The 24,739-nt window shown below is 40.3% G+C and overlaps 3 protein-coding genes across 3 annotated transcripts; all 3 read right to left on the reverse strand.

Annotated features, from left to right (window-relative positions):
- Nucleotides 1-9,440: 9,440 nt before the first annotated feature.
- LOC127519982 (uncharacterized) lies at nt 9,441-13,097 on the reverse strand. Its single transcript, XM_051907670.1, has 6 exons — nt 13,045-13,097; nt 12,637-12,788; nt 11,808-12,460; nt 11,484-11,545; nt 10,360-10,517; nt 9,441-10,134 (listed from the first exon to the last, which is right to left on the reverse strand). Exons 2-6 carry the CDS (start codon nt 12,668-12,670, stop codon nt 10,016-10,018), a joined length of 1,026 nt encoding a protein of 341 aa, XP_051763630.1. The 5' UTR covers nt 12,671-12,788; nt 13,045-13,097; the 3' UTR covers nt 9,441-10,015.
- A 91-nt stretch (nt 13,098-13,188) lies between these two features.
- On the reverse strand, nt 13,189-15,690 carry LOC127512391 (mucin-5AC-like). The gene is made up of 4 exons (XM_051893243.1): nt 15,300-15,690; nt 14,919-15,254; nt 14,619-14,873; nt 13,189-14,573 (listed from the first exon to the last, which is right to left on the reverse strand). The coding sequence occupies exons 1-4, from the start codon at nt 15,688-15,690 to the stop codon at nt 13,189-13,191; spliced, it is 2,367 nt and encodes a 788-aa protein (XP_051749203.1).
- Nucleotides 15,691-16,203: 513 nt separating this feature from the next.
- On the reverse strand, nt 16,204-24,312 carry LOC127512417 (mucin-2-like; the record flags this gene model as incomplete). Its single annotated transcript, XM_051893301.1, has 9 exons — nt 16,204-16,677; nt 16,771-17,931; nt 18,352-18,926; nt 20,686-20,708; nt 21,488-21,753; nt 21,910-22,146; nt 22,759-22,971; nt 23,383-23,670; nt 24,103-24,312. Coding segments are annotated over 9 exons (3,447 nt in total), but the record flags the coding sequence as incomplete, so codon positions are not given.
- Nucleotides 24,313-24,739: the final 427 nt, after the last annotated feature.

The following is a 24,739-nucleotide window of genomic DNA, read 5'->3' on the forward strand; positions in this document are numbered from 1 at the left end:
TTGCAAAAGTGTCACAACCTCTTGTTCCATCACCAGAGACTGCTCGGGGGTCACCACTGTGGGAAGGACCCCATTGAACCTGGGCGGGCGAGACCCGAACTGAATTCTGTAACCCCTCTCTATAATGAGCAGCACCCATTTCGATATATTCGGTAGAAGTTTCCATTCTGCCATAAAATCTACTAAGGGAACCAGTCTCTCGAGACTGGCCTCTGGTGTTTTTTGAGCACTTGGCTCGGCTCTCTGAAGCGGCGCACCGGCAACAGATAGCCGAATCAAGTGACGGCCGCTGCGCCCTGACGCACACTGGATGGCAGGGTTAGCATAACGGTCCCCTGAGGGCGCCGAAGGGAAGCGGGTGCCAGATATTTTAACACCGGGCTCCCTCCGGAGGGGACCGCCCTCACTGGGTCCTGACCCACAGATGTCAGGACCGCTTCGAAGCCTTCTTGGCAATAATAACGGCCCACAGGTCCGCTTTACCCCCAGAAGGCTTCTGCTGTGTGGACCGCCCCGACCCCCAGGTTTTCTGCGGAGGGGTACGAGTGGCCACACTAAACTTCTGTTGCGCTCTGTGGTGCGCAGAGGAGCTCGTAGACGGCCGAGGCTGCTCCCGCTCAGCAGCCCCGGGGGGAATTTTTGAGCGGCGGGGGAGGAACCTCTGGAACGCCGCAGATTGTTTTTTAGTCTCCTGGAACCTGTCGACGACTGACGTTACAGCGTCGCCAAACAGGCCCGCAGGAGACAGCGGCGCGTCCATAAGGGCAGTTTTGTCTCTGTCCCTTATGTCCGAGAGGTTCAGCCACAAGTGCCTCTCCGTGGCCACCAAGGCTGCCATAGAGCGACCCACTGACTTGGCCGTCTCTTTGGTGGCACGGAGAGCCAGGTCTGTTGCTTTCCTGAGCTCCTGGATGCACTCAAACGTGGCCTCCCCGCTCTCATCGATTTCCCCCAGCAGGTCAGCTTGATATGCTTGCAGCAGCGACATCGTATGTAAGCACGCTGCTGCCTGGCCTGCTGCCGCATAAGCCTTGCCCACCAAGCCTGATGTTGTCTTTAGGGGCTTAGTGGGCAGCGTCGGGGTTTTTAGGGACGATGCAGATTCGGGCGAGAGATAGCCCGCGAGCGTCTCTTCAACCCGAGGCATCGCCCCATAGCCATGCTGTTTCAGCCCCACTATATTACTATAGATCGATGTTTGGGGGCTGAACACTCTGTATTGAACTGGCCTTCTCCACGATCTCGACACCTCGGTGTGGAGATCGGGGAAGAAAGGCAAACCCCGACGCTGGGGTAGTGACCGGGCAGGGAGAAACCGTTCATCAAGCTTACTTTTCGGTTTCGTCTCAGCTCTCTCTGCTGGCCAGTCGATTTTTAGCTTATCGACAGCCCTAGTCACTACCTCCAAGAGCTCCTCATACGCTGGGGAAGAGGATGGCGGTTCCTCCTCCCCAGCCTCGGCGCTCGCCGCATCAACCTCCTCGGAGGAAGAGAGGTGAAGCGCCGGTGTCTCTCTCCGGGGGGAAGAAACCGCAGCGCGTGCTTCCACCACCAGAGAAGAGACACTGGACCTGGCAGGTGAGGGACGAGATAAGGCTGGGCCCGTCTCCATCCCCTCTGCCAGCTCCATTTGTGAACCCCACGAATGGAGTCTGCGCTGTGCCTCAGCAGCAGCGGGACCCGATCCGCGGGGAACACCAGCCAAGGCACCCTCCTTATCAAAGAGTGCCCGGCGTGATCTTAATACCCTGAGGGTGAGCCGATCGCAATGCACACAGACAGCCCCCTCGAGAGCTGCCTGTGCGTGCTCAACCCCCAGGCAAACAACACACATTTCATGTGTATCCCCCGGTGGCAGATATCTATCGCAGGGATGTACACATTTAACAAAATGCTGCTGTTTTTCGTCCGCCATTTTTTCCCGTGTCTTTTTATATATATATATATATATGGTGCTTGTGAAAACTCTTGTCCTCAGACAAAGAGATTTTAAACAGGCTACTTTCGTTGGTAGACAAACAACACCAAATAAGACACACAAGATAACATAGAGTGCTTGCTGAAGACAACAGAAGCTGGCGATCTCTGCATCCGGGTATGCTTTATAGTTTCCTGGTCCGTGACGTCACCCGCCTCTGACGTCTCGCTACGCGATTGGTTAGATACATGAGTGCTTCAATGACGCAAACACGCAGAAGGTTCCCAATGCGTTATACGCAGCGTCGACAGTTCCCACGAAAGGGAACTGTATTTCATTAACTAATATAATGTTAATTTACCAACCTAATGAAGTACTAATATCTGTTTTGTACCTTTGTAATACACTGACAACCACCAATCACAGTGGTGATGAGAGTCACATGATGAATCAAAGCTCATCACAAGCAGCTTTTCCAGAAGCTGAGAAGAACAATACTAATATATGAAAGGTGCACAGAGTGTCATTCACTAAACACCATCATGGTAACACATGAAATTTTAAAAACGCAATAAACACGAATTTAACAACATTAGATGTAACATAAAACCCTAATGTACATAACTGATTAGACAAAACTAGTGAAATTCCTGTTATGTGACTGGGTTGAATTCAAATTCCAAATTAGCATCCTGTGGCTTGTGAACTTCCTGTTTGTTATTGTTGTTGTTGTTTTACAACAAGGAACATGATTCTTTTTTCCTTTCTTTTATACACATCTAAACCAACATATGTTGGTCTTTAAACTTTGAATGTATTTTTATTTATTTATTTATTTTTTTTAAAAAGAAGCTTTTTTTAAATTGTGGAAATATTGATATGGCAGCACAAAAAAGAATCCTTTGATGACTATTAAAGCTGTTAAAACAACTGACATTTATTGGATAATAAAAAAGCACTTTACTACAGTTAACTGCAATAAAAACAATTTATTGGAGTCAGAGATTTATGGATCTTGCACTGTACATGCCTGTGTTACTTGTTTGCTGTCTCGTTCATCATCTTCATTCTAATATGTTTTCTGCACCTTAGAATCACCATGTATTCAAAATTCACTTTTATTAATGCATGTCCTGAGTCTTATTGTGAACAATTCATCAGTGCAGATCATTCCAAAGAAAATAATCATTTATCTTTTTATTTTTCAATCATGTAATAACTTCCTTTGCCTCAGAAGTCCTTTTGTTTCAGGTGACTTTTTAAATCCCTTTTATTTTTTCACTCCTCTGCCCAATTCTGGTAAGGGCAACCTTTTCCAGTCATTTTCAGATGGATACAATGAAGTTATAATGTTTTTTTTTTAATTTTTAATTTTCTAATATCCCATTTTACTTGCAAATACAGCAGTAAAATGAACAGCGTTTCACATTAAAGTGTGTAATTTCTGCGCTACTAGCGCCGCCAAACTCAAAACTTGTTCAAAAACAGTGATTACTTTTGGAATTCTGTTTCCGCCACAGAAATTACACACTTTACCTTTAAGGTTCCAAGGTGCTTTGCAAGATGTCCTGCCCTGACATGCCAATTGAAATCCCTTTGAGTCTGTCTCTTTCTACTTTTCTCTCCTGCCTCTTTTTCTTGACTGCTACACCCATCCACTGTAATGTAATTCATGTCTTCCCCATACTTAAGGCTAACCACAGGCCTTCCATACCATGCACTGTAGAGAGACTGGCTTTTCCACCATAGACCTCAGCTTTCATGTGCTGAGGTCCAAGAAAGGCACGCTCAAAGGCGCAGTGTTTTTCAGGCAATCGCAGCAGTGTATTTTCACTTGTATGAATGCTAAAGACACTTTTTTTTTTTTTTCAGAAAACTTCAAAGTGTTAAACTAACATCTAGCTGTTGTGGGTGATCCTCAGCTGGCATCTCTAAGATGCCACAATATCCAGGTGTTGTGCAGAAAAGGTACTTATCTCCTCTGCATTGAGGCTGGTGACTTTGGAAAGTTCTGCACATGTGCTGTTGTTTTTTAACCATTAGTGTGATGCAATCTACCCTCATTCACCCTTTACCGATTGTGCACGCAGATTAAATTGTGTTTGAGTGTCAGTATAATGTGCATGTGTGTTTGTGAGTATGTGCAGGTAGGCAATATTGAAGAAACTCCTCCCCAGCTGTGAAAACAAATGCCACATCTGGCTGAAGATGATTAAGGACATTGGCAAAAAAACATGGTAACGCTTTACAATAAGGTTCACTTTGTTAACATTAGTTAATGCAATAGATTAAACAAAATAAAAATGAACAATAGATTATTTAAGTTATATATTTAATGCATGAACCTGTCCCTGTAGGAAATAGAAATAGGCCAATAGCAGGTTTTTGTTTTTTCCTTTTGTGTTTCTACACTCTAAAAAATGGCCTTTAAAAATAACCCCAGTTCGTGTTAGTCCTGTGCAAACTGACAAGCCATTCACAATTTGTGAAGCAAAAAAAGTGCATCCATCCATCACAAAAAAACTTAATAAAGCCTTCTGAAGTGAAGTGATGTGTTTTTGTAAAAAAAAATTTTTTTTTTTAAAAATCCATATTTAAAACATTATTAACTATAATAACTAGCTTAAGGCAGACAGCCAGTCACCTCGATTTGCGGCGGAAGAGTGACCTCTGACCCGACGCATGACGAAAGCGGAAGCACAGAGGATAGAGCAAAACAAAACACCAGTCATGAATTAGAAGTCTAAAATGACACATTTTAAAGTGAAATGTCACAGGATTTCGATATAAGAGAAGAGGAGCTTAAATTTGTTGCCCAGTCCTATTTGTTTAAACCGCGAGAGCTCACAAGCTTACGACTAAGCTTATGTCTAAGCTTACAATACTCCTACATCCTGTGTCATACATCACATCAGGGGTTACTCATTTGGCGCAAGTCGACTTGTGCAATATGCATACGGTCGTCTGGTGTAAGCTAGTTTTTTTACTTTATAAAGTTTTAAATATGGATATTTTTCTTACAAAAACCCATCGCTTCACTTCAGAAGGCTTTTATTAACCCCCTGGATGCACTTTTTTTTACTTTAATATCAGGCCCCCATTCACTAACATTATAAAGCTTGGAAGAGCCAGGATATCTTTAAATATATACTTCCGATTGTGTTGATCTGAAAAAAGACAGTCATATACACCTAGGATGGCTTGAGGGTGAGTAAATCATGGGATAATTTTCATTTTTGGGTAAACTAACCCTTTAAAGTGCGTGTACTGTTTTAATGTAATATGCACTTGTTTTCTGCAGAACTGATTTATAGATTAAATGAACTAATATAATAAATGATGATCTTTACAACAGAACTGAATCAGCACTGAACTGATTTCAGCTGAATGACACTGTTTTCTTTTAGAGCTGCTGTACACCCGAAATGAACTGTTTGCGCCATTGAATCATTTTCCTGTTATCACTGTAAAGCTGCTCTGAAACAATCTGTATTGTATAAAGCAATATATAAATAAAGGAGACTTGACTTGATGACTTTTACCCAAAGAAAAGCACAACCTCAGGTTATTTCAGTGGACACTGTTCCTGCAATTAGCGTACGGTACAGAAGGTTGCTGTGATTGACAAGCATTTACTAAATGGCATGTACAGGTAACCGGTCCAGCATTCTAAATCTCAAATAAACGCTCATAAAAACTGCTAATTTGAGGAAAAATACCATGTCTTCAATAAACAAACCAAAAGATGTTATTTTTAATCTAGTGCAACCAATCTGACCTGCAGTGGTACATAGCTTTGAGCATGCAAATTATACTGAGACGCTCCGCGAGGTCACCTTAGTTCAGTGTTAAAAAACTGGTTTGGTAGCTGTTGTTCAAATTTTGACACACATAATGATATCAACTGCAACTGATTACTCCCAGATTAGTATTGCTTATTTGAGATATATCAAATATACTGTGTCTAGCTTGAAGCTACATGTATTTTTGTATAATAAAATTTTAAATAATTATATGATTTGTTTTTCAATTGTTGTCTTTCTAGTGACAGCTCTGGTATGTTTTCTGTCAGCAGGATTAAGCTTGAGTTCATTTTGTGTAACATGTTGCACCACAAGATGTGATATAATTTTGATATAATGATATAATTTTGGCTTGAACTATAGATGCTGAGTGGAAAGGTTGTCAGGTCATCAGTCATGCGTATAATACATGTTTGTGGGTGGCAGCTCCCTGGTGGTCTTCCTCAAATATGTAGCCAGAAACACTACTTGATTCTTCTTGAGGATTCTTATTTTTTCTATTGCAGACAACTATTATCTTATATTGGGGCACATGATGAACAATATCTTGGGATTTTCATTTGGCATTACTGTTTACAATAACCCAAACTGACAAAACTTTATTGTAATCTGGGTGGATGCTATGGACAGCTTCAAAAGAGCCTTTCCAATATCTCTGAAATTATGGTCCCTGTAGAAATATCATGTGTCTCCTTTAAATGTAAATATATTGTATGGGAATATTTGATGATTTTTATTATGTCTTGATGCTTAGAAAGGTAGGTCACCGTGATTTTGCCAAGTAAGACATGTTCCTGGATCAACATATTTTGTTGATCCTGGAACAACATTCCTGTCTGAAAATTTAGTCTTAACCCTATTCCTACCCCTAAACTTAATCCTACCCATAACTTATCCCTAAAATCAGAGAGGAAAGATATGTGAATAACACTGATGTAGAAGCACCTAACCCTGGTTGCAAGCCTAAACTTGACATAAATGGAAAACTTGTCCCTCAAATCTGATTGGTTGATTGGAATGTTATTCCAGGATCAACAAAGATGTTGTACTTGTTGAAATCACATTCACCTAATATTAACTACTGTTTATTTAACTGTCATGAAATCAGTGTCGCATTTTCAATCGTGATGGTAACGTAATCGGCAGGACAGCACTCTTGGTCGTGTGATGTTGCTTAACTGTATCATATGTTATAAATGTAAAAACTCCACATTTTGAATTTTTACCACATGTTAACTGAGTTTCTTTGTGTGTGCTGTTCTCATTTGTTTCGATTTCTGCTCAAGATGAGCTGCACAAGCCTCAACAGCGCAAGGCCTACATTATTATCCACTATCGATCCCCATTTACACCAAATGTAATAAAATCAGAGTCATTCTCTAGTTTTTGGTGTAGTTTGGTCAAATTAGGATGGACTATCTTGTGTTTTGGTGTTAATATAGTGTATTTCATTAATAATAAATATTGTTTTGTTGAGTCTGTTTCTCGGATCATAAAAATGTGTGCCCCCCTATGAAAGTGAAATGCCCCCCCATTCTGTCTGTTCTGGCGACGGCCCTGAGTCACAGTATGATAGTGCCTAGTAGAGTTTATATTAGAAGCACACTGTATGATTCTGTTAGCTGTGGATAGCTTGGTTTACAAAAGAGAAGTATACAAAAATTCAAAAAAAGCTATAGTATTTATTTTACTGAGTTACTAAATTACTGAGTGCAGCTTTAAATTTATCATGACACGTGGACCTGCTTCTCTTAATTCTTATTTTGATGAAAATGGATTTGTTAACTATTGTGTCTGAGTCCGAAAGCTCAGGCAGCTGACTTGTTGCCTTGCTGCCTTTATTAGGCAATGACATTGCAGGCAGCATTTGCGCACGAAGGCAGCTGATGAAACTGATTTCGGACAGACTTCTGGGTCAGCAACGCTTTAATTATCTACAACAAATTAGAGAGAGCTTTGGTGATGATTAAGCAAATATTTAATTACGTCAATATTAATTTATTGCTAGAAATGACATCAAAAGTAGAACGCCTAAATCAAAAACATATATTTACACACAAACTGACTGCCAACTTCAACTTTCAGACGCCATCTTTATTTTTGAGGGTACGTTTAAGGGCCGTTTACATATCGCGTCTAAAAACGCGATATGTGGCGCGCTTTCTCCTTCTTTCCAAAGCGCTTTCGCTCCCGTGGCGTCTGTTGCTGCTATGCAACCATGAACTGCGCTCTCCACGATGACAAGGAAGTTTCAGCAAAGGATAAATTGATTTCTAGCCCTTGCATTAGATTTACTACTAGATATATTTATGGAGATGAGATATAAAAACCACCCTGTACAGCTATGATCAGCTGTTCGGCTGAGCTTTCAATGTTTTGTTAAGAAAAGGTCGAAGTTGATCGGTTGGTTCTTGTCACATGACCTACGGTGCGCTTGCGGCATTCTGAAAAGTTGAGTATTTTTTCATCTTGATGCGCCTGGAGAATGCACCGCATGCGTGTCACAACTGTGTCGCTTCCATTATGAGCGTCTGCCATGCGCCTACATTTGAAATAACGAATTTGAGCGCGCAAAAGACGCGATATGTGAACGACCCCTTACACGATAATGATATGCTTAAAACTGAGTTTTTCCTTTGAGTTTTCTGCGTACAGACAATAACATTGCCAAAACGATCCCCATTCATATGAATCTGTAAAAATGACTAAAAATGCTGTATTCTGCTGCCAGGCCATTAGATGGCGATGAAACACCAGAGACTGAACATGTCATACCCATGTGCATGACCTATTCGTTTTCACAGATTTGTGTTTTTGTTGTTTACATGGAGACCGTTTTCAAAAACTTGCACTTTGAAACCCGTTTTCAAAAGTTTGCTTTTTCAGGCCACCAAAACGCTGTTGTACTGTAAATGAATGGCCAAAACGCATAAAAAGTTTTCCGTTTTTAGTTGAAAATGGTGTCGTGTAAATGGGCCCTTAGCTCAACTGTCACAGAAAGGAAAGAATAGAATTGTGGGATTTCAAAGGCAGCGAAATTAATGCTGCATTCAAAAATTGATCAGATGAAGGTATCTCAGGAGACAGGAAGTGAAGCTAACATTGGATTCAAAGCCTTCCTACCTTGGAATGTGTCCTCCGACGCGACCAGTGATATCTCAGTAATTCTGATTTTTTTTAATAAAAAGGTTTACAAATAAATAAATCATAAGGTATATTTTTATTTCATAATTTTCAAAATGTCATATATATATATATATATTTTTTTTTTTTTTTTGCGTGATGTCCAGTCATAAAAAATATAGAAAATAACACAAAGTGAAAATTAATGGGTATTTTGGGATAAGGTTACGGAGACTATAGTTACCAAGGTAAATACACAATACTAACATGATCTGTTAATAAAACATCTGGACACTGATCCTGATGAATAATGAACATCATACCTGCATGCAAATCCTTCCCATTGTGGCCGTGGTCTGTGCTCAAAGTTAACGAATGTACTTTTGGTCATTAAGACTTTATGGCAAACATCCCTTGCACACCAGAATGGTTACAGGTGGCTATGTTGGACACAGGCATTTACTGTATATAGAAATGGAAGTGCAATGGAAGAAATTGTGCACAGGTTAAAGTTACACCAAGTCTTTATTTAAATTAACATAAAACCTTGTACATTTTAAATAAATATATATACTTTACTATACTATACATTTTTTTTTAAATAAGCCTATGTTTTACATTCATTGTGGATATATACACATGTATTTCTTTAGATGTAAACAAACACATACAAAAGTATGTGTTTAAATCCTTCATATTTTTATGATCTCTTCATTTTCATCTCTTTCTCATTTCACACAATTGGTGGTTTTATATAAAACAATTTTGGATTATATGAACTCAATAAATATGTTTATTTGATTATTACAAGATATAAGATATTGCAATGTTGGCATATACTAGACAAAATAAAACTATAAAGAGTCTTTAACCTGCAGACAGCTGAACAAAAGTATTACATATAAAAATACTGTGAGGAACAATATCAAAATAGGATAAATCTCAACAACCTCTGATAAATATATAATATTTTTTCTCTTTACAAATTGTGCTCTTGAAAATCAATGCAATTTTAGGCTTCTATTTATATAGCCATTGTCATATTTTAAGATTTTGCTACAACAGTAAATAATGCATAATACACATACGTAAATAATATAATTTGCTAGTATAATTCATTAGAGCATGCTTTGCTGAAATTGCATCCTTGGTTGATTCATTGTTAAAGGATCTATAGGAAAAGCCTTAATATTTTTGCCATAATAATGAGCCATGTTGTTTGGAGCAGACTGAATTCAATCTTTAATCCACTTGACACTGTAGTTAAAGCAGCTACAGTCGTAGCAATAACTGTAAGGAAAAGATGAACAAATTAGATAAACAGAATATAAGGTATTAGGGCTTTCTTTGTTTCATTCCACTCCAAATGTACTGTATGTTTTGTGTGTTATATCTGTATAGACTAGAGCTATAGGAAATTATAAATTCTACAAGATCTAGGAGCAAAAGTGCAATGCACAGGTCCTGAGATCTGTCACATTTGCAAGAGATGTTTTGAAATGCAATCAAATTTACCTGAACCATTGACTGAAACTGACGAAGGAATTATGTTCAGTGGATTGACAACTCCTGTTCCTACTGCTGTCAAGAGGGTGTTTGAAATCTCTCCAACTGATGGGACAGTTTCCGTGGAGTTGAAAACTAGTTGTGTTGTTGTGATGATTGACCCTGGGCTGGAATATACAGTATAAAAGAATATCATACAGGATTCCATAATATGAGCATATTACCATTATATAATAAGTACTGTATATGGCAGAGGTTCCCAAACTTTTTTTCCTGCGCACCCCCTTCTATGTCCCAACCGGTAGGCGCACCCCCAATCCCCACTTCAGAAAAAAAACGCAACAAAGCTTTGTTTTATCGCCATATAAAGACTCATGTTTAATCATGCGCAAATAACCAGAACACGCATGACAATAACAACATCAACAAAGTTTCAATATAATGCAACAAAGCTACGCACAAGCTTCCACTTTTAAGAGGACGAGTGACAGACACAGACTCAGTAACAGAAAGCACGGTTATTTTCAGCCGCGTAAAAGAAACATTGCAGCAATAGGCTAGGCCTATTAAATGACCGTGGAGCTAGCATCATCATCATCATCATAACACAACGGTTATGGAAATTAGAACGACAGTACATTGAATTAAATTGCAATGAAGTTACAAACGATCCACAACATTAAAGAGAATAAGCTCCGAAATAGATAAGACGTCCCACTTGACAGTTTCCCTGATTTCAGCCAGTTAAGCATATTTATAATATAGCCTATATATGGAATGAATGAAACGAGTTGGCACGCATATAACCTAGCTTGCAGTGCATAAAAGAAGAGCAGTGCGCTGCTGTCTTCTTCTACGTTTCTATCAAAAACTAATAAATTATAATTTTTTATTTAAAATAAAAGCGATTACAAAGGAAATGTTTACTGTTCATGTTTTTTTTTATTGTATGGGAAAATCCCACTTAAAAAGACCGCCATTACATTTTTCCTCTCGCGCACCCCCTGGTGGCAGCTCGCCACACTTTGGGAATCCCTGGTATATGGCATTTTTTTTTTTTTTTTTTTTTTTTTTTTTAAGAACACCATAACACACACACAGCGCACAAATATTAATCAGCATTGGGTATTTACCTGAAACTTATGACAATCACTCTGATGAAGGAAGGATATCTGGCTCTGTAGATTGGGTCAAGCTGCAACATACAATAACAGGCAGTCAACCATGATGAGAATTAACTTTTTTTTGTTTATGAAATTAACTATTGATTTCCAGAGGAATATTATTATTCGTGAAGGAAAAACAAAGCGTGTCATTTATTTATGGTAAACTAATCAATTAAAAAAAAATAATAATAATATCCTAACAAACTCTAAAATATCTGTGGTCTTTTCTCCTAAGTACAGTAAAAATATCTGTCTGCCTCCTGTGAATCTAGTGAGTGAATTTTAACTCACCTGTGCTATGACAAGCTGAGCCCTTGTCTTGAAAGCCTGAGAGTTTGAATCGTTGAGTTCAACAATATATATGTCAAAAGAACGGAACACCAGGTCTGTTAGATACACGGGTACAAATCTTGTAGTTGAAATTGTAGTCACTTTAGTTGTGGAAGATGTCGAGGGTCTTGTTGTTGTTGTTGTATTAGTGGTTGAGGCAGTGGTTGTATTAGTGGTTGAGGCAGTGGTTGTATTAGTGGTTGAGGCAAATGATTTTGTTGATGTTCTAGTTGTACTACCAGTCGTAGTCTTGAATGTAGTTGAAGAGGGAGTCAATGAAGTAAAAACTGAAGTTGTTGTTTTTGGTCCTGTGTACATTGCTGCACTTGTGATATTTGTCATGAGAGCTGAGAATGCTGTTGTTGGTCTTGTAGACATTTTGGCTGTACTCATGAAGGCAGAGAATGCTGTTGTTGGTCTTGTAGACATTCCAGATGTACTAATAGTTGTTCTGTCAAAGACTGTTGAGGAGAGAGTGGTCGAGGTCAATGAAGAAGCTGTTGGTTGCACTGTAGTGGTAACTGCTAAACTGCTGGTGGATGTTCCAACAAGAGTTGTTGTGACTACAGTTGTTTCTGTTGTTGGAGCAGTAGAGGTTGTCACTATTGTAAATTCTGGAATTAGAATATGCATATCAGTTTAGATGGAACTTAATTTCAGCATGACAAAAGAAACATATTTGTATGTGCATTGAAAAATAATAGGTTATCAATTGTGTTATAAAATTTACAGTCTTACAGAAATAAAAAGATTCTTAATACAATTTGATTTCAGATGTTTTCAGACCTACCTTTATCATTAACCATGACAGTATTAGAACTCATGTTCAGGGCCTTGACAGCTGTTGTGTTACTCAATAATGAAGTTGCGATATCATGGTCTGATGGCACAGACTGTGAAGAGTTGAAAGCTAGTTCTGTAGTGGTAATGACTGATCCTGGCCTGGATTAAAATTTTCACAATGAGAATGAGCTTTAGTGCAAAGAATGTTTACACACACACACACACACACACACACACAAGGAATTTGTCTTGGTGAAGCCAAGAAACACTGTCATATTGGATGTCCTCCTAATATGCATATCTGACCATTAAATATTTTGTTTATTGCACTTTCCTGCTATCTCTGTCACAGTTTCAACAACAGTTTCTACATAAAATAAGTAATATTTCAAAATGATATGTTTGATATGTTTACCTGAATCCTAGGACAAGGATATGTATGAAGGAAGGATACTTGATATAGATGGCTTTAAGCTGTAAAAAATACAGAGAGTTACAATATAATACATTACATTATGCATTTAATCAAGAAAAACTGAGTGAATATGGTAAGTGGGTTTTAACTCACAATGTCCATAACAAGCTGAGCCCTGTTCTTGAAAGCCTGGGAGTTTGTATTATTGAGTTCATTTATGAATGTGTCTACAGAGCGAAACTCCAGCTTTGCTCGCACGTTATGTGAACTAACAGTTTTGCTCTCAGTTGTTGTGGCTGATGTTGAGTCTGTTGTTGTGGCTGGTGTAGTTGTTTCAGTTGTACTAACAGTTGTGCTCTCAGTTGTTGTGGCTGGTGTAGTTGATTCAGTTGTACTAAAACTTGTGCTCTCAGTTGTTGTGGCTGATGTTGATTCTGTTGTGGTGGTTGGTGTAGTTTCATTTGTACTGAAAGTTGTGCTCTCAGTTGTGGCTGGTGTAGTTGTCTCAGTTGTACTAACAGTTGTGCTCTCAGTTGTTGTGGCTGATGTTGATTCTGTTGTTGTGGTTGGTGTAGTTGTTTCAGTTGTACTGAAAGTTGTGCTCTCAGTTGTTGTGGCTGATGTTGATTCTGTTGTTGTGGTTGGTATAGTTGTTTCAGTTGTACTAACAGTTGTGCTCTCAGTTGTTGTGGCTGGTGTAGTGGTTTTAGTTGTACTAACAGTTGTGCTCTCAGTTGTTGTGGCTGGTGTAGTGGTTTCAGTTGTACTAACAGTTCTGCTCTCAGTTGTTGTTCCTGATGTTGATTCTGTTGTTGTGGTTGGTGTAGTTGTTTCAGTTGTACTAACACTTGTGCTCTCAGTTGTTGTGGCTGATGTTGATTCTGTTGTTGTGGTTGGTGGAATTGTTTCAGTTGTACTGAAAGTTGTGTTCTCAGTTGTTGTGGCTGGTGTAGTTGTTTCAGTTGTACTAACAGCTGTGCTCCCAGTTGTTGTGGCTGTTGTAGTTGTTTCAGTTGTACTAACAGTTGTGCTCTCAGTTGTTGTGGCTGGTGTAGTTGTCTCAGTTGTACTAAAAGTTGTGCTTTCAGTTGTTGTGGCTGGTGTAGTTGTTTCAGTTGTACTAACAGTTGTGCTCTCAGTTGTTGTGGCTGATGATTCGGTTGTTGGGGTTGGTGTAGTTGTCTCAGTTGTACTAACAGTTGTGCTCTCAGTTGTTGTGGCTGGTGTAGTTGTTTCAGTTGAACTAACAGTTGTGCTCTCAGTTGTTGTGGCTGATGTTGATTCTGTTATTGTGATTGGTGTAGTTGTTTCAGTTGTACTAACAGTTGTGCTCTCAGTTGTTGTGGCTGGTGTAGTTGATTCAGTTGTACTAACAGTTGTGCTCTCAGTTGTTGTGGCTGGTGTAGTTGTTTCAGTTGTACTAACAGTTGTGCTCTCAGTTGTTGTGGCTGATGTTGATTCTGTTGTAGTGGCTTGTGTTGTTGTTTCAGTTGTACTAACAGTTGTTCTCTCAGTTGTCATGGCTGTTGCTGATTCTGTTATTATTGGTGCTTGTGTAGATGTTTCAGATGTACTAACAGTTGTGCTTTCAGTTGTTGTGGCTGATGTTGATTCTGTTGTAGTGGCTTGTGTTGTTGTTTCAGTTGTACTAACAGTTGTGCTTTCAGTTGTTGTGGCTGGTGTAGTTGTCTCAGTTGTACTAACAGTTGTGCTCTCAGTTGTTGTGGCTGGTGTAGTTGTTTCAGTTGTACTAACAGTTGTGCTTTCAGTTGTTGTGGCTGGTGTGGTTGTTTCAGTTGTACTAACAGTTGTGCTCTCAGTTATTGTGGCTGATGATTCTGTTATTGGGGTTGGTGTACTTGTCTCAGTTGTACTAACAGTTGTGCTTTCAGTTGTTGTGGCTGGTGTAGTTGTCTCAGTTGTACTAACAGTTGTGCTCTCAGTTGTTGTGGCTGATGTTGATTCTGTTATTGTGGTTGGTGTAGATGTTTCAGTTGTACTAACAGTTGTGCTCTCAGTTGTTGTGGCTGGTGTAGTTGATTCAGTTGTACTAACAGTTGTGCTCTCAGTTGTTGTGGCTGGTGTAGTTGTTTCAGTTGTACTAACAGTGGTGCTCTCAGTTGTTGTGGCTGATGTTGATTCTGTTGTAGTGGCTTGTGTTGTTGTTTCAGTTGTACTAACATTTGTTCTCTCAGTTGTCGTGGCTGTTGCTGATTCTGTTATTATTGGTGCTGGTGTAGATGTTTCAGGTGTACTAACAGTTGTGCTCTCAGTTGTTGCTGTTGAAGATTCTGTTGTTGTTGGTGGTGTAGTCATCTCAGTTGTACTAACAGTTGTGCTCTCAGTTGTTGTGGCTGGTGTAGTTGTCTCAGTTGTACTAACAGTTGTGCTCTCAGTTGTTGTGGCAGGTATAGTTGTTTCAGTTGTACTAACAGTTGTGCTCTCAGTTGTTGTGGCTGATGTTGATTCTGTTGTAGTGGCTTGTGTTGTTGTTTCAGTTGTACTAACAGTTGTTATCTCAGTTGTCGTGGCTGTTGCTGATTCTGTTATTATTGGTGTTAGTGTAGATGTTTCAGATGTACCAACAGTTGTGCTCTCAATTGTTGTGGCTGATGTTGATTCTGTTGTCGTGGTTGGTGTAGTCATCTCAGTTGTACTAACAGTTGTGCTCTCAGTTGTTGTGGCTGGTGTAGTTGATTCAGTTGTACTAACAGTTGTGCTCTCAGTTGTTGTGGCTGGTGAAGTTGTTTCAGTTGTACTAACAGTTGTGCTCTCAGTTGTCGTGGCTGTTGCTGATTCTGTTATTATTGGTCCTGGTGTAGATGTTTCAGATGTACTAACAGTTGTGCTCTCAGTTGTTGTTGCTGTTGTAGATTCTGTTGTTGTTGATGGTGCTGGTGTAGTTGTCTCAGTTGTACTAACAGTTGAGCTCTCAGTTGTTGAGGCTGGTATAGTTGTTTCAGTTGTACTAACAGCTGTGCTCTCAGTTGTTGTGGCTGTTGTTGATTCTGTTATTATTGGTGCTGGTGTAGATGTTTCAGATGTACCAACAGTTGTGCTCTCAATTGTTGTGGCTGATGTTGATTCTGTTGTCGTGGTTGGTGTAGTCATCTCAGTTGTACTAACAGTTGTGCTCTCAGTTGTTGTGGCTGGTGTAGTTGTTTCAGTTGTACTAACAGTCGTGATTTCAGTTGTTGTGGTTGGTGTAGTTGTCTCAGTTGTACTAACAGTTGTGCTCACAGTTGTTGTGGCTGGAGTAATTGTTTCAGTTGTACTAACAGCTGTGCTCTCAGTTGTTGTGACTGGTGTAGTTGTTTCAGTTGTACTAAGAGTTGTGCTCTCAGTTGTTGTGGCTGGTGTAGTTGTTTCAGTTGTACTAACAGTTGTGCTCTCAGTTGTTGTGGCTTGTGTAGTTGTCTTGGTTGTACTAACAGTTGTGATCTCAGTTGTTGTGGTTGGTGTAGTTGTTTCAGTTGTGCTCTCAGTTGTTGTGGCTGGTGTAGTTGTTTTAGTTGTACTAACAGTTGTGCTCTCAGTTGTTGTGGATGGTGTAGTTGTTTCAGTAGTACTAACAGTTGTGCTCTCAGTTGTTGTGGCTGGTGTAGTTGTTTCAGTTGTACTAACAGTTGTGCTCTCAGTTGTTCTGGCTGGTGTAGTTGATTCAGTTGTACTAACAGTTGTGCTCTCAGTTGTTGTGGCTGGTGTAGTTGTTTCAGTTGTACTAACAGTTGTGCTCTGAGTTGTTGTGGCTGATGATTCTGTTGTTGTGGTTGGTGTAGTTGTTTCAGTTGTACTAACAGTTGTGCTCTCAGTTGTTGTGGCTGGTGTAGTTGATTCAGTTGTACTAACAGTTGTGCTCTGAGTTGTTGTGGCTGGTGTAGTTGTTTCAGTTGTACTAACAGTTGTGCTCTCAGTTGTTGTGGCTGATGATTCTGTTGTTGTGGTTGGTGTAGTTGTTTCAGTTGTACTAACAGTTGTGCTCTCAGTTGTTGTGGCTGATGATTCTGTTGTTGTGGTTGGTGTAGTTGTTTCAGTTGTACTAACAGTTGTGCTCTCAGTTGTTGTGGCTGATGTTGATTCTGTTGTTGTGGCTGGAGTAGTTGTTTCAGTTGTACTAACAGTTGTGCTCTCAGTTGTTGTGGCTGATGTTGATTCTGTTGTGCTAACAGTTGTGCTCTCAGTTGTTGTGGCTGGAGTAGTTGTTTCAGTTGTACTAACAGTTGTGCTCTCAGTTGTTGTGGCTGGTGTAGTTATCTCAGCTGTACTAACAGTTGTGGTCTCAGTTGTTGTGGTTGGTGTAGTTGTTTCAGTTGTGCTCTCAGTTGTTGTGGCTGGTGTAGTTGTTTCAGTTGTACTAACAGTTGTACTCTCAGTTGTTGTGGCTGGTGTAGTTGTTTCAGTTGTACTAACAGTTGTGCTCTCAGTTGTTGTGGCTGGTGTAGTTGATTCAGTTGTACTAACAGTTGTGCTCTCAGTTGTTGTGGCTGGTGTAGTTGTTTCAGTTGTACTAACAGTTGTGCTCTCAGTTGTTGTGGATGGTGTAGTTGTTTCAGTTGTACTAACAGTTGTGCTCTCAGTTGTTGTGGCTTGTGTAGTTGTCTCGGTTGTACTAACAGTTGTGATCTCAGTTGTTGTGGTTGGTGTAGTTGTTTCAGTTGTACTAACAGTTGTGCTCTCAGTTGTTGTGGCTGTTGTAGTTCTGTCAGTTGTACTAACAGTTGTGCTCTCAGTTGTTGTTGCTGTTGTAGATTCTGTTGTTGTTGATGGTGCTGGTGTAGTTGTCTCAGTTGTACTAACAGATGTGCTCTCAGTTGTTGTTGCTGTTGTAGATTCTGTTGTTGTTGATGGTGCTGGTGTAGTTGTCTCAGTTGTACTAACAGTTGTGCTCTCAATTGTTGTGGCTGATGTTGATTCTGTTGTAGTGGCTGGTGTTGTTGTTTCAGTTGTACTAACAGTTCTTTCAGTTGTCGTGGCTGTTGCTGATTCTGTTATTATTGGTGCTGGTGTAGATGTTTCAGATGTACTAACAGTTGTGCTCTCAGTTGTTGCTGTTGAAGATTCTGTTGTTGTTGGTGGTGCTGGTGTAGTTGTCTCAGTTGTACTAACAGTTGTGCTCTCAGTTGTTGTGGCTGGTATAGTTGTTTCAGTTGTACCAACAGTTGTGCTCTCAATTGTTGTGGCTGATGTTGATTCTGTTGTCGTGGTTGGTGTAGTCATCTCAGTTGTACTAACAGTTGTGCTCACAGTTGTTGTGGCTTGTGTAGTTGTTTCAGTTGTACTAACAGCTGTGCTCTCAGTTGTTGTGACTGGTGTAGTTGTTTCAGTTGTACTAAGAGTTGTGCTCTCAGTTGTTGTGGATGGTGTAGTTGTTTCAGTTGTACTAACAGTTGTGCTCTCAGTTATTGTGGCTTGTGTAGTTGTCTCGGTTGTACTAACAGTTGTGATCTCAGTTGTTGTGGTTGGTGTAGTTGTTTCAGTTGTGCTCTCAGTTGTTGTGGCTGGTGTAGTTGTTTCAGTTGTACTAACAGTTGTGCTCTCAGTTGTTGTGGATGGTGTAGTTGTTTCAGTAGAACTAACAGTTGTACTCTCAGTTGTTGTGGCTGGTGTAGTTGTTTCAGTTGTACTAACAGTTGTGCTTTCAGTTGTTGTGGCTGGTGTAGTTGTCTCAGTTGTACTAACAGTTGTGCTCTCAGTTGTTGTGGCTGGTGTAGTTGTTTCAGTTGTACTAACAGTTGTGCTCTCAGTTGTTGTGGCTGGTGTAGTTGATTCAGTTGTACTAACAGTTGTGCTATCAGTTGTTGTAGCTGGTGTAGTTATTTCAGTTGAACTAACAGTTGTTCTCTCAGTTGTCGTGGCTGTTGCTGATTCTGTTATTATTGGTGCTGGTTTAGATGTTTCAGATGTACTAACAGTTGTGCTCTCAGTTGTTGTTGCTGTTGTAGATTCTGTTGTTGTTGATGGTGCTGGTGTAGTTGTTTCAGTTGTACTAACAGTTGTGCTCTCAGTTGTTGTGGCTGATGTTGATTCTGTTGTAGTGGCCGGTGTTGTTGTTTCAGTTGTACTAACAATTGTTCTCTCAGTTGTCGTAGCTGTTGCTGATTCTGTTATTATTGGTGCTGGTGTAGATGTTGCAGTTGTACTAACAGTTGTGCTCTCAGTTGTTGTGGCTGGTGTAGTTATCTCAGCTGTACTAACAGTTGTGGTCTCAGTTGTTGTGGTTGGTGTAGTTGTTTCAGTTGTGCTCTCAGTTGTTGTGGCTGGTGTAGTTGTTTCAGTTGTACTAACAGTTGTACTCTCAGTTGTTGTGGCTGGTGTAGTTGTTTCAGTTGTACTAACAGCTGTGCTCTCAGTTGTTGTGACCGGTGTAGTTGTTTCAGTTGTACTGAAAGTTGTGCTCTCAGTTGTTGTGGCTGATGTTGATTCTGTTGTAGTGGCTGGTGTAGTTGTTTCAGTTGTACTAACAGTTGTGCTCTCAGTTGTTGTGGCTGGTGTAGTTGTTTCAGTTGTACTAACAGTTGTGCTTTCAGTTGTTGTGGCTGGTGTAGTTGATTCAGTTGTACTAAAAGTTGTGCTCTCAGTTGTTGTGGCTGGTGTAGTTGTTTCAGTTGTACTAACAGTTGTGCTCTCAGTTGTTGTGGCTGATGATTCTGTTGTTGTGGTTGGTGTAGTTGATTCAGTTGTACTAACAATTGTGCTCTCAGTTGTTGTGGCTGGTGTAGTTTCAGTTGTACTAACAGTTGAGCTCTCAGTTTTTGTGGCTGGTGTAGTTGTTTCAGTTGTACTAACAGTTGTGCTCTCAGTTGTCGTGGCTGTTGCTGATTCTGTTATTATTGGTGCTGGTGTAGATGTTTCAGATGTACTGAGAGTTGTGTAATCAGTTGTTGTTGCTGTTGAAGATTCTGTCGTTGTTGATGGTGCTGGTGTAGTTGTCTCGGTTGTACTAACAGTTGTGCTCTCAGTTGTGGTGGCTGGTGTAGTTGTGTCAGTTGTACTAACAGTTGTGCTCTCACTTGTTGTGGCTGGTGTAGTTGTTTCAGTTGTACTAACAGTTGTGCTTTCAGTTGTTGTGGCTGGTGTAGTTCTCTCAGTTGTACTAACAGTTGTGCTCTCAGTTGTTGTTGCTATTGAAGATTCTATTGTTGTTGTTGATGGTGCTGGTGTAGTTGTATCGGTTGTAATAACAGTTGTGCTCTCAGTTGTTGTGGCTGGTGTAGTTGTCTCAGTTGTACTGAAAGTTGTTGTGGCTGGTGTAGTTGTTTCAGTTGTACTAACAGCTGTGCTCTCAGTTGTTGTGAATGGTGTAGTTGTTTCAGTTGTACTGAAAGTTGTGCTCTCAATTTTTGTGGCTGATGCTGATTCTGTTGTAGTGGCTGGTGTAGATGTTTCAGTTGTACTAACAGTTGTGCTCTCAGTTGTCGTGGTTGTTGCTGATTCTGTTATTATTGATGCTGGTGTAGATGTTTCAGATGTACTAACAGTTGTGCTCTCAGTTGTTGTGGCTAATGTTGATTCTGTTGTAGTGGCTTGTGTTGTTGTTTCAGTTGTACTAACAGTTGTTCTCTCAGTTGTCGTGGCTGTTGCTGATTCTGTTATTATTGGTGCTGGTGTAGATGTTTCAGATGTACTAACAGTTATGCTCACAGTAGCTGTTGCTGTTGTAGATTCTGTTTCTGTTGATGGTTCTGGTGTAGTTGTCTCAGTTGTACTAACAGTTGTGCTCTCAGTTGTTGTGACTGATGTTGATTCTGTTGTAGTGGCTGGTATTGATTTTTCAGATGTACTAACAGTTGTGCTCTCAGTTGTGGCTGATGTTGATTCAGTTGTTGTGGCTGGTGTAGATGTTTCAGTTGTACTAACAGTTGTGCTCTCAGCAGTTGTGGCTGATGTTGATTCTGTTGTTGTGGTTGGTGTAGTTGTCTCAGTTGTGCTAATAGTTGTGCTTTCAGTTGTACTAACAGTTGTGCTCTCAGCTGTTGTGGCTTGTGAAGTTGTTTCAGTTGTAATAACAGATCTGCTCTCAGTTGCTGTGGCTGATGTTGATTCTGTTGTTGTGGTTGGTGTAGTTGTTTCAGTTGTACTAATAGTTGTGCTCTCAGTTGTTGTGGCTGGTGTAGTTGTTTCAGTTGTACTAACAGTTGTGCTCTCAGTTGTCGTGGCTGTTGCTGATTCTGTTGTTGTGGTTGGAGTAGTTGTTTCAGTTGTGCTCTCAGTTGTTGTGGCTGGTATATTTGTTTCAGTTGTGCTAACAGCTGTGCTCTCAGTTGTTGTGGCTGGTGTAGTTGTTTCAGTTGTACTAACAGTTGTGCTCTCAGTTGTTGTTGCTGATGTTGATTCTGTTGTTGTGGTTGTAGTTGTTTCAGTTGTACTGAAAATTGTGCTCTCAATTGTTGTGGCTGATGTTGATTCTGTTGTTGTGGTTGGTGTAGTTGTTTCAGTTGTACTAACAGTTGTGCTCTCAGTTGTTGTGGCTGATGTTAATTCTGTTGTTGTGGTTGGTGTAGTTGTTTCAGTTGTACTAACAGTTGTACTCTCAGTTGTTGTGACTGGTGTAGTTGTTTCAGTTGTACTAAGAGTTGTGCTCTCAGTTGTTGTGGCTGGTGTAGTTGTTTCAGTTGTACTAACAGTTGTGCTCTGAGTTGTTGTGGCTGGTGTAGTTGTTTCAGTTGTACTAACAGTTGTGCTCTCAGTAGTTGTGGCTTGTGTAGTTGTCTCGGTTGTACTAACACTTGTGGTCTCAGTTGTTGTGGTTGGTGTAGTTGTTTCAGTTGTGTTCTCAGTTGTTGTGGCTGGTGTAGTTATTTCAGTAGTGCTAACAGTTGTGCTCTCAGTTGTTGTGGCTGGTGTAGTTGTTTCAGTTGTACTAACAGTTGTGCTCTCAGTTGTTGTGGCTGATGTTGATTCTGTTGTTGTGGTTGGTGTAGTTGTTTCAGTTGTACGAACAGTTGTGCTCTCAGTTGTTGTGGCTGATGTTGTTTCTGTTGTTGTGGTTGGTGTAGTTGTCTCAGTTGTACTAACAGTTGTGCTCTCAGTTGTTGTGGCTGGTGTTGTTGTTTCAGTTGTACTAACAGTTGTGCTCTCAGTTGTTGTGGCTGGTGTAGTTGTCTCAGTTGTACTAACAGTTGTGCTCTCAGTTGTTGTGGCTGGTGTAGTTGTTTCAGTTGTAATAACAGATCTGCTCTCAGATGTTGTGGCTGATGTTGATTCTGTTGTTGTGGTTGGTGCAGTTGTTTCAGTTGTACTAATAGTTGTGCTCTCAGTTGTTGTGGCTGGTGTAATTTTTTCAGTTGTACTAACAGTTGTGCTCTCAGTTTTTGTGGCTGGTGTAGTTGTTTCAGTTGTACTAACAGTTGTTCTCTCAGTTGTCGTGGCTGTTGCTGATTCTGTTATTATTGGTGCTGGTGTAGATGTTTCAGATGTACTAACAGTTGTGCTCTCAATTGTTGTGGTTGATGTTGATTCTGTTGTTGTGGTTGGTGTAGTTGTTTCAGTTGTGCTCTCAGTTGTTGTGGCTGGTATAGTTGTTTCAGTAGTACTAACAGTTGTGCTCTCAGTTGTTGTGACTGGTGTAGTTGTTTCAGTTGTACTAACAGCTGTGCTCTCAGTTGTTGTGGCTGGTGTAGTTGTTTCAGTTGTACTGAAAAATGTGCTCTCAATTGTTGTGGCTGATGTTGATTCTGTTGTTGTGGTTGGTGTAGTTGTTTCAGTTGTACTAACAGTTGTGCTCTCAGTTGTTGTGGCTGATGTTGATTGTGTTGTTGTGGTTGGTGTAGTTGTTTCAGTTGTACTAATAGTTGTGCTATCAGTTGTTGTGGCTGGTGTAGTTGTTACAGTTGTACTAACAGTTGTGCTCTCAGTTGTTGTGGCTGGTGTAGTTGTCTCAGTTGTACTAACAGTTGTGCTCTCAGTTGTTGTTGCTGGTGTAGTTGTCTCAGTTGTACTAACAGTTGTTGTGGCTGGTGTAGTTGTTTCAGTTGTACTAACAGCTGTGCTCTCAGTTGTTGTGAATGGTGTAGTTGTTTCAGTTGTACTGAAAGTTGTGCTCTCAATTTTTGTGGCTGATGTTGATTCTGTTGTAGTGGCTGGTGTAGATGTTTCAGTTGTACTAACAGTTGTGCTCTCAGTTGTCGTGGTTGTTGCTGATTCTGTTATTATTGATGCTGGTGTAGATGTTTCAGATGTACTAACAGTTGTGCTCTCAGTTGTTGTGGCTAATGTTGATTCTGTTGTAGTGGCTTGTGTTGTTGTTTCAGTTGTACTAACAGTTGTTCTCTCAGTTGTCGTGGCTGTTGCTGATTCTGTTATTATTGGTGCTGGTGTAGATGTTTCAGATGTACTAACAGTTGTGCTCTCAGTAGCTGTTGCTGTTGTAGATTCTGTTGTTGTTGATGGTTCTGGTGTAGTTGTCTCAGTTGTACTAACAGTTGTGCTCTCAGTTGTTGTGGCTGATGTTGATTCTGTTGTAGTGGCTGGTGTTGATGTTTCAGATGTACTAACAGTTGTGCTCTCAGTTGTGGCTGATGTTGATTCAGTTGTTGTGGCTGGTGTAGATGTTTCAGTTGTACTAACAGTTGTGCTCTCAGCAGTTGTGGCTGATGTTGATTCTGTTGTTGTGGATGGTGTAGTTGTCTCAGTTGTGCTAACAGTTGTGCTTTCAGTTGTACTAACAGTTGTGCTCTCAGTTGTTGTGGCTCGTGAAGTTGTTTTAGTTGTAATAACAGATCTGCTCTCAGTTGCTGTGGCTGATGTTGATTCTGTTGTTGTGGTTGGTGTAGTTGTTTCAGTTGTACTAATAGTTGTGCTCTCAGTTGTTGTGGCTGGTGTAGTTGTTTCAGTTGTACTAACAGTTGTGCTCTGAGTTGTTGTGGCTGGTGTAGTTGTTTCAGTTGTACTAACAGTTGTTCTCTCAGTTGTCGTGGCTGTTGCTGATTCTGTTGTTGTGGTTGGAGTAGTTCTTTCAGTTGTGCTCTCAGTTGTTGTGGCTGGTATATTTGTTTCAGTTGTACTAACAGCTGTGCTCTCAGTTGTTGTGGCTGGTGTAGTTGTTTCAGTTGTACTAACAGTTGTGCTCTCAATTGTTGTGGCTGATGTTGATTCTGTTGTTGTGGTGGGTGTAGTTGTTTCAGTTGTACTGAAAATTGTGCTCTCAATTGTTGTGGCTGATGTTGATTCTGTTGTTGTGGTGGGTGTAGTTGTTTCGGTTGTGCTCTCAGTTGTTGTGGCTGGTATAGTTGTTTCAGTAGTACTAACAGTTGTGCTCTCAGTTGTTGTGACTGGAGTAGTTGTTTCAGTTGTACTAACAGCTGTGCTCTCAGTTATTGTGGGTGGTGTAGTTGTTTCAGTTGTACTGAAAATTGTGCTCTCAATTGTTGTGGCTGATGTTGATTCGGTTGGTTGTGGTTGGTGTAGTTGTTTCATGTTGAGACTAACAGTTGTGCTCTCAGTTGTTGTGGCTGATGTTGATTCTGTTGTTGTGGTTGTGTAGTTGTTTCAGTTGTAGCTAATAGTTGTGCTATCAGTTGTTGTGGCTGGTGTAGTTGTTTCAGTTGTACTAACAGTCGTGCTTTCAGTTGTTGTGGCTGGTGTAGTAGATTCATGTTTACTAACAGTTGTGCTCTCAGTTCGTTGTGGCTGGGTAGTAGTTTACAGATTCTACTAACAGTTGTGCTCTCAGATGTTGTGGCTGTTGTTGATTCTG

The sequence above is a fragment of the Ctenopharyngodon idella genome, chromosome 1 (assembly GCF_019924925.1).
Source record: "Ctenopharyngodon idella isolate HZGC_01 chromosome 1, HZGC01, whole genome shotgun sequence".
NCBI lineage: Eukaryota > Metazoa > Chordata > Actinopteri > Cypriniformes > Xenocyprididae > Ctenopharyngodon > Ctenopharyngodon idella.